At 30.4% G+C, this 17,002-nt stretch overlaps 1 protein-coding gene across 2 annotated transcripts in view; it reads left to right on the top strand.

Moving 5' to 3' along the window:
• puf (ubiquitinyl hydrolase 1 puf) overlaps positions 1 to 17,002 on the top strand; it is a 405,361-nt gene that overhangs the window by 293,715 nt on the left and 94,644 nt on the right. For both annotated transcript variants that reach the window (XM_075367624.1, XM_075367623.1), the window contains exons 40-42: positions 380 to 562; positions 6,229 to 6,375; positions 10,622 to 10,874. In XM_075367624.1, the coding sequence (XP_075223739.1) occupies positions 380 to 562; positions 6,229 to 6,375; positions 10,622 to 10,874 (583 nt within the window). The remainder of the gene's footprint in view (positions 1 to 379; positions 563 to 6,228; positions 6,376 to 10,621; positions 10,875 to 17,002) is intronic.

The raw sequence follows: 17,002 nt of genomic DNA, 5'->3' as shown, positions 1-17,002 counted from the left end.
ATAATTAAAAAAATAATATTTGACTGCTTAGCCAGTATTGGAACTTAGCTGCTACTTTATGATTTAATGGTTCGGACTGTTAATTTTTAATGGCGTAATTTTTTCTCTAAGTGATTGTTTTCAGTTATTATGTGATATCGTTATTTACCTAATACATCAGTCAATTATCTCTCTACTCTTTGCAATTGTCAACCTATGAAAATTATATTTTCTATTTTTTAAGTTAAAATATCGTAATTTGTTGACATTTTCTGTAAAAGTCACATTTATTAATTTTACAGTGTTATTACAGTATGCTGAAAAAGTTCTTATTTTTAAGCTTTATAATGCTTTGTTATTTTATGTAATTTCACTCAGTAGATGACACTGTTTCCTGTAGGTGGAGGTGGTAAGTGAAGAAGAAGAGGAAGATGATGTGATACCATTGCCTACTGATAAATATAAGCCTGCTTCTCTGGAAAAAATGATAACTCTTGTGGCTATGTTGGTAGAGAAATCACGTGGTCCTGATCACAATCTCCAGCTTTCTGCAGTTGACTACAATGCTGCAGCTGGTGGAAAGGTAATTCTGTTGGAAGAATAGTTCATTCAGTATATATTCTGATTTCCTTTACATTTTATTTGTTTTATTAAAAATTAAGTATTAGAGATGATTTACGTTATGTTACTCTTACATTTTCCCTAATGGAACAATTTACTGATCATCTAAGTAGTGAGAGTTAATTCACTCTCTCTCTCTCTCTCTCTCTCTCTCTCTCTCTCTCTCTCTCTCTCTCTCTCTCTTTCACACATACACACACACAAAAGTGTACATGTGTATATTACATACATATGTTTAAATATTACTACTTTCTAATAACACCTACTGCTGTTTATCTACTTCAGATAATATAATTTTATTTTAAATATTCATGAATTTTTATTTTATCAGTACAGTTTTTTTTATTATATTAAACAACTTTATATATCACATAAGTAGTCACTATTTTGATTATGATCTTTATTATTAATTACTACACCTAGAAAATGTGAAATATTCTCACTATTTTAATAATTACACTTTCTGTACTGGTCTTCAGTTAAAAAATACAAATAGTTAACTGTAAAATAATAGTAACAACAAAAATAACAGTAGTAACAACTGCATAACAAACGATAAATAGATAGAAACAAATATTAATTTACTAATAAATATATATATATATATATTTTTTTTTTATTGACTTACTCTCATTCTCTGTTTGTATTCTATTCTGCTCTCCAATGAGAAGGTTTTGCATCCTTTTCTGTTGTGTGGGCTGATTTTGCTATTTGGGCTGCCTTTTTAAAGGTAAGGTTCTGCTCCAAAAGTGCACGTTGCTTCATACTTTCACTACAATTTCTGCTAGCTAGTTAATCTCTAATTAATTCTTCAAATTCACAATATCTTCAGTTCAGTGATTCATATGCTTGCTGTTTTGTGTTTATATTGCCCATATAAACTAAATTTATAGTGTTCTGCAATAAACGAGAATTTATAACAAATGATCTTAAGTCAAAAAAATCTTAAGATATCGAAGACTTACTGTAGGTTTTTGTTAACAATATTTAACAGGCGTACATATGTATTAAACTAAATTAAAAGTTTTTACTTTTTTGACAGTTAATAAATACCGTGTTCACTTTCTCTTCCAAGATGTTATAATTTATAATCAAATCTTTCAATGTACAAATTCTAACTCTGTAGCTGATGTCATCAATAATTACTGATATCATGATCTTTTCATTAAACAAGATGTGTAAATTAATTTTATAGTTGCTTCTTGTTAACAAGTCTACATTAATAACACATTTTAATTGTCTAATTTAAACATTCAGAGTGCATTTGAAAAAACAATTAAGACTAAGAAAACAAAATTTTCAGTAATACTTAGTAGAAAATTAGATACAGTAAACAGGTCAAAATATATAAACACTTGTAATATCCATGCTCCTCAAACAGATAATGAATAACAAAGTTCCTATGAAACCTGATCTAAACATCACCACCTCATCTAACGGTACAGTATGGATCTTTAAAGTACCTTGATTTAGAATAAATCAATAAACTAGATCAAACCGGTAAAGGTTTTATAACTTTTTTCTCAAATTTCACTATCGAAACCATTAAATATTGCTATTTGTTTTATATTATATACTTATTTTTTTGAGTTTTGTTTTATTGTTGTCTGTATAATAAATTGCTCTAAATATCATGTTTTTATATGTGTTAATTTTTTGTGACCATGGGTTGTTAGAATTTAAATGTATTGCAATATTATTTGTGGTGGGCTTTCTTAGAAACTGATGTTTCTGTTTCATTCTGATTTCAATTTCCAAAAAATGTATTTTTCTATTTCATATGTAGATTTTAGATTCTTATTCTAAATGTTAAGTTTATTTAAAATGAAATGTTCATTATTAATAGATGGGTTAGATAAAAAATATCCATATATCGTATTTACAATAATATTTTCTGTATATTTAATATGTCGCGAACTATTTTATTTTCAAAATCTTGTATCAATATCTCTGACATTACAGTAGATATAGGTGATCTCATTGGTAAGCCTTCTGTTGTAAATAACAGTTATTATTCTCATTCTCAAAGAAATTTTGAAGACATATTTCTTACAATTGTGATTAATGCACTGATATATCTGGAGTTTTATTTAATCAATTTTTATTATTTCAGTTGTCTTGTCACTTGGTATACTAGGATATACATTAAAGATATCATAACTTAGCATTTTTGTTTTGTAATTAACTTTAATAGAATTTAGTTTTTTATAACTTTGTAACCATTTTTTATGTTATGTTTATGGGTTATGTTCATTTTTATTATAAGCATTCTATGTATTTTAACTATGAAATATGAAAGTGCCATTTTAAAATTTATTAAAGGTCTTAATTACTCATGTGATTATTTATTTTATGTAATTTTGGAAGTTCAATGAGTTTTGGAGGTGATGGTTTGGGGGACATTCATTAATGAAAGAGACAAATTGATGTAGAAATGAAACAGCTTGTAGCAGGGGTGTGTAGTTTCATGACTTTAGGTTAGCATCACTGGGATGAGCTGAGAACAGCTAGTTGAACAACGTTCAGTGATCTGTTTTTTGCTTTCTGTAGGTTAAAAACCAGCTAAAATCTTCTCCAATGATTTTACAGTATGGTGAAAGTTGTATGAACCGTGGAAATTTTTATAAGCAGGTAGAACAGTTCAAAAACAGTCAAACCTCAATGACTGACAAGCAGCGTTCTGGCTGGTGAGTTGCAGTGTCAACTCCTGCTTGAAACCCGCATTGACCTGCTTGTCCCATATTATTCGTGTTCGTGAAGACCGACATATTACAGTTGAACGTATAGCAAAATCAGTTGCAGTAAGTGTTGGCACAGTTCATAATGTTATCAGTAACTAGCTCAAATACAGCAAAAAAAAAGCAGGGTGTGTCCCGAAAAAGATAACGCAACACAAGGAAACAAGACCCAAAGTGTGTACAGACTTGAAAGAACGGTATAAAAGGGAAGGTGATCATTTTCTAAACAAGATTTTAATGTGTGATGAAACTCGGTTTCATCATTTTGAACCAGAGTCCAAAATACAAAGCATGGAATAGAAGCACGCCAGCTCACCTGTCCGAAAGAAATTTAGAACACAACTTGTGTTCTAAATTTGGAAAAGTCATGTTGACCATCTTTTGGGATGTCCAAGATGTTTTTGATTATTTAGAAAATCAGCGTACAATAAACAGTGTCTACTACTCAGACAAGCCGATGAAAAAAGTAAAGCCAGCAATGAGAGAAAAACATCGCAGATATCAAAGAAAAGGCGTGATATAGCTACACGACAATGCTTGCCCTCACACCATCCAGCTAACCCAAGAAACTATTTGAAAAATGGGTTGGAAGATACTACCGCATAATCCCTACAGTCCAGATTTGGCTCCCTTGGATTTTCATTTGTTTGGTCCACTCATGAAGGCATTATGTGGAAAAATGTTCAACAACAACGAGGAGGTCAAAGGATTTGTAGGAAAGTGGCTCAAACAACAAGACAAAGACTTCTTTGCATCAGGTATAAAAAAAACTAGTTCATCATTGGGACAAGTGTATTAATATTGGTCGGGATTACATTGAGAAGTAGTAAAAATTTCATTTTGTAAAAATACACATTTTTTTTCTTCATCAGTTTGTCTCTTATTGAATGTCGTCCTTCATATATAGGGATATAATCTTCAATGGTCATTTAATTTATCACAATTAAATATAGGCTTAAATTCAGATATTAAATCTTAAAATTACAATTATAATTAAATTATCATTTTAATATTAAAATGAAGTTTATTCTTTAGTTTGATAACTTCATATTTTGTAATCATTTGTTTATGTGTATTCTTTTTGTTTTTTTATGTATTATTTTTTTCATTATGATTAATTATATTTCTTATTTGATTCCTTTCCAACCTATCCATTTCGTCAGTATTACATTCAATATCGATTGTAATGTTCTTGATTATATTATACTTATTACCATCAGTTAAATTATTGAAAGCATTTGCAATTATTAATTTGTCTTTATCAAAAAATATATTGCTAAAATTTTAAAAATTGTCATTCAGAATTCTTCAGAATAAAACAGGAAATTAAATAAGCCTATAAAAGATAAGGTTATTATTAATATGATTTTTAGAAGTACTTAAAAAAAATTGGGATTTATAGTTTTCATGCATATAAGAGATTCAATTGATAATGAAAAAGATAAACATAAATAAAAATTTTGATAAAAAAAACATGCTCACACTCATACATGAGTGTATGAGTATTTCTCTCCCTGCTGTAAAGAAAACTTTGTCTTGATGTCATTAAGCACATTTTCTTTGATGTCATCATTGTCATTACACTTCTTACCATGTTGCACCATAACACCTTATGGAGTGGACCAAACAAGTAGAAATCAAATGGGGCTAAGTCAGAACTGTATGGTGGGGTGAATTAGTTCTTCCCAATACAATTTATCAATGTTTTCTTGAATTACCTGAACTGTGTTAGGTTGACCGTTATCATGAAACAGAATGAAGCCTTTGCGCTGAGGTACAGGGAATTTTTTTTCAATACGTTGTTGATAAGCATGTCACAGTATTACACAGAAAATTGACAAAAACTGCGTCATTTTCTCCTGAAAGATTGCTATCATTATTTTTCCTGCTAATAGTCGAGTTTGGAATTTTTCCTTGATAGGTGATCATGTGCTTCCAGTCCTTGCTCTCTCTTTTTGATTCTGTTTCATAACAGTGAATCCATCTCTTACCTTAGATTACAATACCGTGCAAAAAACATCACCTTCCTGCTGAAAATGTTGCTTCGACTTTGTACATGTGTAAAGTCTCGTCTCCTTATGGTGATGTAGCGATTCTCTTGGAACCCGTCTTGTACATGTTTTATAGTACCTGATCTAGTTGGTGATGATATGAACTGTATAGATATTTTCTTGTAATTTTTCAGCTATTACCTCAACTGTAATCCATCGGTCTTCTCGGAGTGAAAGATACTATACGAGTTTGAAGCGCTAGAGTTAGAACTTGAATTGGATGTCAGAACGGAGTTCGTCAGTCACTAAAGTTCAAGTCTTTAAATTTTTCTACCTGCTTGTAAAAATTTCTGCAATTCATACAACTTTGTCCTTATTGATTGGTTAAATGAGAGAAAATTATAACCAAATTTAAAGTCAAAAACAAATTACTGCATGCTGTTCGACTAATTTACCAATTTAAAGAGGACTTGCCATCTCGCAAAATGAGATTTGTGTTTAAACAAAACAGTATTACTCAAACAGCTAATCAAAAGTCATCTCAGGGTTTCTGATTGGTTGTTGTTTACGTATCATAATCTTCCTATCGACTGTTTTGTCTCCACAGCTATTTGTATCTACATTTTATAAATAATATTTTTTTATATGTAATTTTATATAAAAGTTTTTTAAATTAACGATTAATTTTTTATATATAATTACCGGGTGTATTTTTTTAACTGATCTGATAAAAATTTTCCATAACTTCAACTGATACGTCCAAGCAATTTTTGGGTTAATCTATTTTTATTAGGCATGGATTAGCACAATTACCCTTTCTGATGTGATATATGGGTAATGTATAATTATATACTGATCTGAATAAAATATCTATTTATTAATATGATTTTTTTTTCCAGGGATTTCCATTTATTTATCAACAAATAAAAGATTACATTAATTTACATCAAACAAGAAATCTTATATATTCTTTATGCCGTTGGAATGACAGACTTGCTGCTCACATCATCTCAATGATATTCTCTGCTATACAAAAACATTCCGATGTAAGCTTTAGAATTGTTTCTTGCTGACAAAGTGTACTGTTTAATTTGGTTTTATCTTGATTTTGTGTGAGTATCTCATAGTGATTAATACTGGCTCAATTTTTGGCAATTTTTACACTTTGTATAAGGTTGAGAGAGATTTCAGCATATAGCATACAGAAGTCATAACCTCAACATCTTCGTTACTATAACTATTTACAGGAGTAGGCTGAATGATCGTCCAATAGTGTTCCACAGTTCCAATGAGTGTTTGAGGCCTTAATACATGTTTTCTGCACCAGGTTGTATATTATCTGCTATATATGTTATTCATCTTGCTTTTCTATTGCAGAGACTTCCACCAATTCATTGTCACATTTTCCTAGCTCTAAGAAAATAATGAATGTATGTATGAGTCAACTGATGTTATAATAGGAATTTAGCAAACTTTGCCAGGTAAACCTAGATATATGAGGCATATTCATAAAGTAAGGCCCATCGGCTTATATTTAAATATTAGCAGGTCTGAACACAGTTTAACATATGCAGGGCCATCTATCAGCTATTTATGAAGCCACTGCAATTGTTTTGATTAAGTAGTTATTTACCAGCCGGTGAATGCTGATCGCAATGTCCATGGCAATCATTTCTCCCGCCAGTTGTGATGTGCGCGCTGTGATTCAATTTTTATATGCAAAAGGATCTTCAGCTGCTGAAATTCATCGGGAGTTGTGCCTAGTGTTTGAACCTACAGTAATGAGTGAAGGAAAGGTTAGGCAATGGTGTCGAAACTTTAAAAATGGCTGCATTTGTCAAATGCATGACAAAGAGTGAAATGGCAGGCCCAGTATTCAGGCAGACGAAATCATTGAACAAGTGAACTGAAAACTGTGATGTGATCAGCGATTGAGGATTAGTGCTATGGTTGATGAATTTCTGCATGTTGGACGCATCTCTATCTACACAATTGTCACAGAAAAGCTCGGATATCACAAATTGTGAAAATTCACAGTTGGATGAAAATGCTCACCGATCAATCATAAAGAGCAAACAATGTGCAGTGGATGAGCATTTTTGAACCGCTATCGACGACATGGAGATAATTGTTTTCCCACATCATTACAGGCGACAAGACATGGATATCCTACACCAATGCAGAAATGAAACAACAGTTAATGTAGTGGTGCCATTCAAGTTCCCCAAAACCAAAAACGTTTGAGTAATCTCCGTACTCAAGTTGAAAAATGTTGGCTACCGTTTTTTGAGATGAAAAGGGAGTCATTTTGGTTGGTTTCATGGAACATGGATCAACACACAACTGACGTGGACTGTGAAACAGTCACCAAACTGAGATGTGCGATCCAAAATCAACAACATGGGAAACTGTTGTCCAGCATAATCCTCCTTCACGACAACATGCGTCCTCATACTGCCGCCTTAACCAAGAAGAAGATTCAAGATTTTTGTGGGGACGTTTTGACCACCCTCCATATGTCCTGACCTTGCACTTGGCAACTAGTTCCTTTTTTTGCATTTGAAAAAGTGGCTTGGTGAACAACGGTTTGAAAATGACGAACTCAAGACTACCATTGTCAACTGATTCAATTCTCAGGCGGTGAACTTCTAAGCAGAGGGGTTAAAGAAATTGGTGCAGCATTACGGTGCTTAGAACTGAATGGCGATTATGTCGAAAAGTGAAGTAGATATGTAGTAAACTAAAACTGCGAGTAAAAACTTTTTCTCGTGAGTTATTTTTTTTTTAATGGCCAAACAGCCCTTACTTTGTGAATACGCCTCATGTTTAGTGATAGGTCTAAGCTGGATTATTTCATTGAATGGACCTTTGTTCCACTGAATTGTATGCCACACACATAGCCCTTCAATATGTCGTATTCATGTATGCTGCAGCTTAGTCGGTATCCTTCAAGCACTGTTCTTAGAAATAAATTATGCATTCAGTGGTTGCAGTTTCATGAATTTGTCGTCTGTTCTTGGCGATCATGGTAGATGGTTTTTAGTTTCTACTGGGTTTCTAGCTGTCCTTGGCAATAAATATGCTTATGTAGCCAGTAAGGAAATAACATTCAGCCAACTACTGTGGTTAATATTGTTTATGATTTCAAATGATTTATAAGATGGAGGCACTAGACATAATGAAACAGTTGACAAATAGTTGCATAATATTAAAACTAGTATACCGTCACGGAAGTCTATCAGAGAAAAACACTTACCATGAAGTTTTGTAGGGATACATCAGAGTAACAAATTGTATCCCACTTTTCCTTTTGTTACTGGTGCAAAACAAGAAGACTAACTGCCATGAACTGTGCATCGCACTCTCGTTGAGCGTGTATATTATATGTAAACTTAAATCAGCAAGCAGAATTGGTGTTATTTTTTCATGACATGGTAAAATTAACAAATTTAAAAGTCTTTCAAAATCTGGAAGTCAGATTAAAGACAACTTATTTTTAATACAGATTGCAAGTTTTAATTTACTTGCTATTGCTTTTCATTTTTGATTACTATAAAGATTAAGGTTTTCTGTTTACTAAACAACATTTCATTCTTTCTGTAAAAAAATAAAAATTTAATGTGGGAATTAACATCTCTTTACCAGATAAATTGCATCCACAGTATTAGTTGATTGATTTTTATCAATGTAATACTTTTAGTTCAGTGTTTTTATCTTTTTTCGACATAATTTTTCATTAGTTTTCATTTTTTTAAATTTTTTCAAAGAAAAAAGTGGCAATAGAAACAACAAAATATTTTGTGTATATATATATATATATTATTATATATTTATAATTTTATTCATACTGGCAGCTACAGGTGGATATTTTATGGTGAGAAATGGATTTTGTAGTCATGTTTGATGATTTTTTTTTTTAAAGTGCTTTGTCTGACCAGGATTTGAACCCAGAACCTTTTTTGTTCAGGCGACAAGTTACCATTTTTATATAGATAATTTGTTTACTACAGATACAGATTTAAAGCCCACTTTTTAAAATAGATTTTTCTTTGTTTACCATTTAACATTTACCATTTAAACATTCTAATTGTACTTTTTTTTTAGATATTCTGAAATACATTTTGTTAATGTTAATTTTTTAAATCTCTCATTGTGTCTTTTTCTGAATAATATGATTCCATCTGAAGAGATAGATAGGCCTAAGTTCAGTTCTTGTAGTGACTGATTTAATATTGTTTTTGCTAATTTACTTTTTGTATTCATATTTTCATTTGAATTTAAAATTGTGAGTGTTTTAGTAAAAAATTTACTTGTTAAATTTTAGCTTGTTAAATGTACTAGGAAAATAACTGTTTAAATAAATATTTGACAGTCAGCATTTTTCAAAGTAGGAAAATACAATTGAAAAAAAAGAGAATGTTCATAAAAATAATTTTATTTATTTAGCGTTTAATATTACACATAAAAAACATTGATTTTTTTGCTAAGACAAAGTATTTTCCAGGCCTTACCATTGACAGTTCTTTCAGTGCGGCTTGGAACATGAAATATATACTCCGGAAAAAAAACTACTACTATAATCCCTTAGTCTAAGAATGGAAGTAAGAAGCCAAAAAAAAAAAAATAGGATACTGATTGTGTTGGGAATGTAGGATGTATTTTTATGTGATTTTTTTTTAACAAAGTAATGTAATATATTCACTATTCAGCTGTAAAAAGTTAAGGATTTTAATTTTTAAATTATTTTCTGCATTAGGTACCTGAAAAATTTGTCAGTCACTTAACTAATTTATACATATTTGTAATAAGACTTTTTACCCCCTTCTCTATTGATAGTTCATATCACTGCTGTATACTTCTCTTTAATGCAGTCAGTGGAGCAATCATGTTAAATTTACTTTTAAAGACAACTTAATTAACTTAAAATGAAACAATACATCCAATGGACAGATGATACAAAGTTATGATTTATAGCAAAAAATCAATATTATGAGGCATTTGCTTGGGAGGTAAATAAAAATTTCTCTTTACTTTTTAATTTTATCATTATTACCATATTGGATAGGCCTATCTATCTATATATATATATATACTTTTTTTTAAAGAAAAATAATTCTGTAGTAATTCTACTTGTGGTAGATATGGTCACCTTGAAGAAAACAGATTATAATTTTACTATCCTCAGGCACGCTTAAATTTTCTCATCTAATTATATTTTCGTAAAAAAGAATAAATACAAAGATTAAAATCAAAGTTTTAGTAATAAATTTGAATTTTGTTTTGTTTGTTAAGATATGCCAACCGTTCTTCAAATTGTTAACATTGGTGACTGAAATGACTGGTGGTCCTGGTGGGCTTCCTTGTTTTACACAACTTGTGTTAACTAGAGTCTGGGATGTGGCAGAAGTGTGTCCACAGTCAGCACTCGAATGGTTAGCTGGACAGGCTCCTCGTAATAAAATAGCTCATTCCTGGGTGATGCAGAGCCTTGACACTTGGGTAGAACATTATCTTTTGGCTCACAACAACCAGCGTGTGCGATCAGGTGTGTGTAATTTACTTTCACAGATTAATTTATGCATGTGATATGAGTGTACTACAGAATAGCAATAATTACAGTTTTAATCTTTCCTTTCGTAGCAGTTTTGTCATTGTAGATGACAGATTTGTCAACGTTCAGACACTGTTCAATTTAAATGTCCATACATTTGAAAATAAACATTCCACATTGCTGTCGATATTGTCATATTATAGTATTTAATTTAAAAATTCAAATAGAACACAGAAAATGTTGTACTTTATAAAACAGCATGACTGGTGGTAGGTTAAGGTGTGAAGGATGAGATAACTCTTGATTACTGTTTACATGAGTTAAGTGTCAGTTATTTCAGATTAGTGCATTTAAAGGTTGGGTCAGTTGATTCACAGTAATATGTTAATACTTATATGACTGCTAGAACGAGAAGTATGAACAAAGTGATTCAGTAAAAAATAATTATGCGTTCACAAATTAATTTTTCAAATCATTTATTGCCTTTGTTAGTGATGTACGTATTCTGTACAAAAGTATATTTAGTTACATATTATATACTTATACATATGTATGTAATGTGTTTATTTTTTGAAAAACAACATAGGGAGGATTAAGCTAGGGAACAGTGCGTAGTAAGCCCAGTCACCATTCAGCCCGTAAACTTGAGAATGTAATTTTACTGTATAAAATTACAATTAATTTTATACTCTTTTAACTCCTCTAAGCACATGTGTGTTTTCTCTGTAGAATTTTTTTTTTCTGTATTCATGTGTAAAGGTGTTTATTTGTTCAGAAACAGCAAGAAAACATTTTAATTTTGGGGATGCAAGTAATAATGACATGCAGTGAATAATAATTATATAGTTAACATTACAAAAACTTACAGTTCAACTTTGTTGCATTTTTTTTTATAGAGCCTACCACGCATTTGATAAAGTTTGTTGCATGACTGTTTATTCACCATTGCATATTATGTAAGTTTATGCTCCAGTGATGTAACATCTAAGTGACCATGTTCCTCTGGCATCTTTCGGCTAATGAAACTGTCACTGAGACTAAATTTATGTAACGAATGTCCTAAAAATGTTTGTCACCATTTATCTGCCAGCCTTTCATTCGGTTCATCACATTATATTTCATTTTTTTCTTTTTAACAGTAAAAAAGAGATTTTAATTTCACAGTATTTTTTGATAAATTAATAATTTTAAAATATTGGAATTGTATAATTCTCAGAAACACCAATTAATTGTGTTTGAAAAATGAATGAATACAAACACATGAATTTTCAGAATCGGTAACCAATTATTGATGTAATTTTTAACTTTAAATTACTTACAAGTCTGAAAGTTAAAATAATATAAAACTTAAATAAATTTACAAAGAACTGAAATTACAGTTCAACAGAGTAAAGTAAAGCAACAGAGTTGCTGTAAATATATTTTCATTTAAAATTACTTAATAAAATTTACATTAAAGTCTCCTCAAACGGAATTGATAACACTGGGGAACAAAAAATAATTTTTTTTTGATCAGGAAGAAAAATATGTGATTCTGATAGTATTTTTTCTCCCCTAAATTCAAATATAATATCAGTTTTCCTCATCATGCAAGATTTCTGAGAGACAGGCATTTATAATTTCAAACATTTTAATACTTTCTGCATTCTTAACTACACAATATTCAAACATTTGACTCGCCAAGTAATGATGATTTTCTGCTATATTTTGCCTGTGGAGCATCCTTCTTGATGGTCCAACAATAATCGGCCAGCATACTAGGATTCCATTTGTCTTGATACCTCTTTTCCATAGCTGAAATCTCCCGATGAAAATGTTCCCTGTGCTCATCACTCACTGTGCCAAGATTTTCCAGGGAGACGTCTAGGTGCGAGTGCAGGAAGTGTACTTTTAAGGACATATTACAACCCAAATTTTTAAAAGATGTTATAAGATCATTGACAATAATCACTGTAATTTTCTGCTTTTTGGTTTTCCAAAAAACTCTGAATAACATTTTTGAATGCTTGCCAAGCTGCTTTCTTCAGTGGATTCAGTAGTTACTCAAACTTTACTTCATGCATTGGTGATTGTATTTGTGGACCCACAAATATTCCTTCTTTAATTTTTGCATCACTAATTTTAGGAAACTTCTGTTTTAAGTATACGAAACCAGGACCATATTGTCCATCGCCTTGATGAAATTCTTCATTAATCCTAGTTTGATATGTAACAGAGATAGATATATATTTTTAGGACTACACAGTGAGTCATGTTTCACATTTTTCTGTCCAGGAATGAGTGATTTGCGTTTAGACCATTCATTTCTAATGAATGGTTTTTTTCTGTCCCTACTATCCCATTCACACAAAAAAAAACAGTACTTTATGGAACCAAGCTGCAGACCAAGAAGAAGTTAAATTAACTTTAAATCACCATAAATGTTCCATTCATCCACTGTATATTGAAGCTTATCCAATATTAATTTAAAGCTTTCATATGTTTCTTTCATACTAGCAGAGTGAGCCACAGATACTGATGGCAATTTATTGTCATTATGCAGAAGCAGAGCTTTTAAACTAATGTTAGAACAAGCGCCATTCTGTTGGGTTATGTTTATTACAAAGTTTCTCCATAAGAGAAGAAATGTCATTACAAAACACTAAGCCATCTTCTTCAGAAACATAGTCTTTAAATTCAGAATGACAATTACGATAAGTATACTTATCTTTATATTTTTTTGAAGAAGATTCCATCCTTTTAACCAGGAAGCAAGCATTTCAGACTGTTTTTTGGATAACTTTAATCTTATATGAGATCGTTAAGAAATTTTCTTGTGTCAGTAAATGAGGCTCGGATGAACTACTTTAGTCAAACATTATATCACCAGAATCTTGTTTCTTTTTCTTCCTTACTTTCATCAGATTCTGAGCTCTCTTCATCTAATGGAGGCTTTGGTATGGGCAATTCTTTGTAGTGTGGAATTGGTCTCATTGCAGATTGCAAGTTAGGATACACCTCTGTATGTTTTGATTTTGATGTAATCCCTTTAATATTTGTTAAGCAGAAATAACAGTGAGAAGAGTGATCTTTGGGTTCCCCCCAAATTATAGGGATAGCAAATGGCTTTTGGTATGTGCCATTTTTCTATGCAGTGAGAAGCCTAGAACATGATAAACAACAGATACGTGGAGCTCAGACCCTTGTTTGGTCCCCGACTTTACACCAAAAATATCATAGCACTTATTTACTAATGGAGTAAGGTTTCACCTTTCAGACATACCATACTTCACCACATACTTAACAAAAATTGTTAATGCCTAATTAAAATTTAATTAATGACTAATTAAAAGAAATAAAGTTGTAAATATGTAATACATAATAATTCAGACACATAAAGCACTCACAATGACATATTTACTGATTCGCTTCTATCTCACAACTGGTATCATTCTGATGACTGTGTAAAACACTTGATCTTGTTTGTATGTGTCTATACATGTCTGAACCTGTACAACAGTAGCAACGCTACCCTGTAAGTTAGCTCATTTGGTTCCATTATATTTACAATGTGCTAGGAGCTTTTACTTGACAATGGACAAATGGGCAAAAGTACGTTTTAAAATATTTCAAAAAAATTAAAATAACAAAAATACTGTGGATCACGGAGAAATTCTGAATACATATTTGAAAGCAGGATATAAAACTGCATAAGTACGCGCCTATTTGTACTCGTGAGACAAAAATCATGTTGACCAGTATAATTGAATATTTCTATTGTGATAAATAATAACTGGGCTCAAAATGCGCAGCAAATATAAAAATTCTCAATGCTTATTCAGAAATATCCAAAAAATTTCTTGGGGTAAGATCACAGTCTGTCAAATTTTTGGTAAAATTTTCTTTTAAGAAAAAAAATCTAAAATAAATTATTTTTCCATGTAAATATTTTTAAAAGAACTTTCAAGAGTAACTTTATTGTTATTCTTTAAGAAGCATTTACTGGAACATAAGAAGCGATAGATGCTGTTAGCCGTATAGAGAATTTGTGCTGAAACCATCCAAGTTTCTGTTTCATTTGACAGAAAAGTGGCTTGGCCTTTCCTTAGAAAATAGTCAATAAAAATGGGTAACTGTAGATTTTATGAAAGGATTGCATAGTCAAAATTTGCTTGCATTCTAATAAACTTGTATGAAAATGATAGCATTGAAAATTTATTACATATGTTGGTGAAGTGAAGACCATTTATGATTTATTGCATATTTTACTTATTTTCTAATAACTTTGATTAATATTTTAATTAATATTTAATATTTTTTATCATAATGTTTTTTTGTAATTATTATCTTTATAACACTATTTATAATTTCAGCAACTAGTTGAAATTCTAATGGGTTACTAAATATATTAAATTAGAAGAACTGTATTTTTCTCATTTTAATTTTCTTTTTGTAAGATATATTATTAAAAATAAAATAGAATGGTGAAAGAGAAATCACTTTTAAAATTGTTCTTTTAAAGCAGGTTGCTCTTTTTTTTATATAGTTATTAAATGTTTAATTTATCAATGTGCTTAGTTTTAAAAATCCTATTATGTTGGGATTTATCCTTATATTTCTGCTATTAAAATAAACATATTTTCTGTTTTAATTTCTATTTGGTTTATCTTTTATAGAAACTTATTAACATGAGCACAAAATATTAACAAGAGAACAAACATGGTTTTAATAATTTAAAAAGACAAATGTATGAGTAAAGCTTGTATTAATTATAAAAATAAAATAAATTTTTATTTAAAAACCATAATTATTTCTTTAAAAATTATATACTTGCATAAATCCTTTTATGTATTAATTTTTTTGTTGTTATAAATTTGCTTTCCACAAAAGATCTTCACCATTGTATTGAAATGTTCATACTTGCAATTTGTTTTAAAAAATTTTGAGAAGATAGAATGGAAAGAATATTGGTGTGTGATTTGCATATGTTAATTCTTTTCAAATATATTGTAATTGTCTTGACTCTACTGTTGAAATCTTCAAACAAGAATGTACCTAATTTTTTACAAAACAATTGCTTGTTGATGTTAATGTTTAGTTTTTTTTTTATTATTCATTTTGAGATTTAGCATTTCAGACTTATACAAACAATTAGGAAACTTTATCTTCATCTAAATGTGCCAAAAACATTTAGGCAATGGCTAGATGATCTACTTTGGTATCAAGTCATAACTGTTGTTTAGTTTAAAATTTGTAATGATAAAAAATGTAATTTTGGTACAAAATTTTATATATACTTAATACTGAAATGCTTACTATTCATTGAATTTATATTCAATAAAACAACTTCTGTTTGTGCCAATTACTGTTCTGAAAACATTACTTTCATTTGCTGTATGAACTGCACCTTTTATATCTGGTGGTTTTTTCGAATTAGATACTGTTGCCTCTTAACTTGATGACTCATATTTTTATGCGGTGAGCAGTAGACATAGTTATAATAGTTGAAATTGTTGAATACATAAGGACTTGTATTCAGCTGTTCCATAATTATATTATATAACACCATAAAAGAAAGCAATACCTGTTCATCCAATTGTATACTACATAGTTCTAATTCTTGTGAATTTAAATTGCCTATTTTGAAATTATTTAGTTGTCCTACATTTTTTTAATTACTGGTGCAGTGTAAATTTTTAACAGTGACTTTGTATCTGGAAAGCAGTTGAGTACATAAAAATTTAACGATCAGTTTTAAGGAAAACCTTTTTTAGTAGTATAATTTTGCAATATACTGGGTTATTTAAAATGGACTTCACAACTGTAAAAGTGTATAAAAACTTTTTGAAAACTTACAGATTTGGTTGAGGTCTCATTTCACAGAAAAACACATCAAGTTTTTCACCCAACATTCACTTTGGTGTCCATTTGTAATGTGACATGCATCTACTTGAAATCAATTTCATTCCATACTGTAGATAGCAATTCGGGGTTTACCTCTGCAGCTGCAGCATTAATTTGAAGTCTTATCTCAACTGGGGTCAAATCTGAGGAGTGAGGTGGCCATGCAATTGGTCCTTCACGACCATTCCACTAACCTGGGAATAGAGTATCAAGAAAATCACAGGCTTCTAGGCAGTAGT

The sequence above is a fragment of the Lycorma delicatula genome, chromosome 5 (assembly GCF_047948215.1).
Source record: "Lycorma delicatula isolate Av1 chromosome 5, ASM4794821v1, whole genome shotgun sequence".
Taxonomy (NCBI): Eukaryota; Metazoa; Arthropoda; class Insecta; order Hemiptera; family Fulgoridae; genus Lycorma; species Lycorma delicatula.
This window is presented reverse-complemented; position numbering and strand designations above follow the sequence as displayed.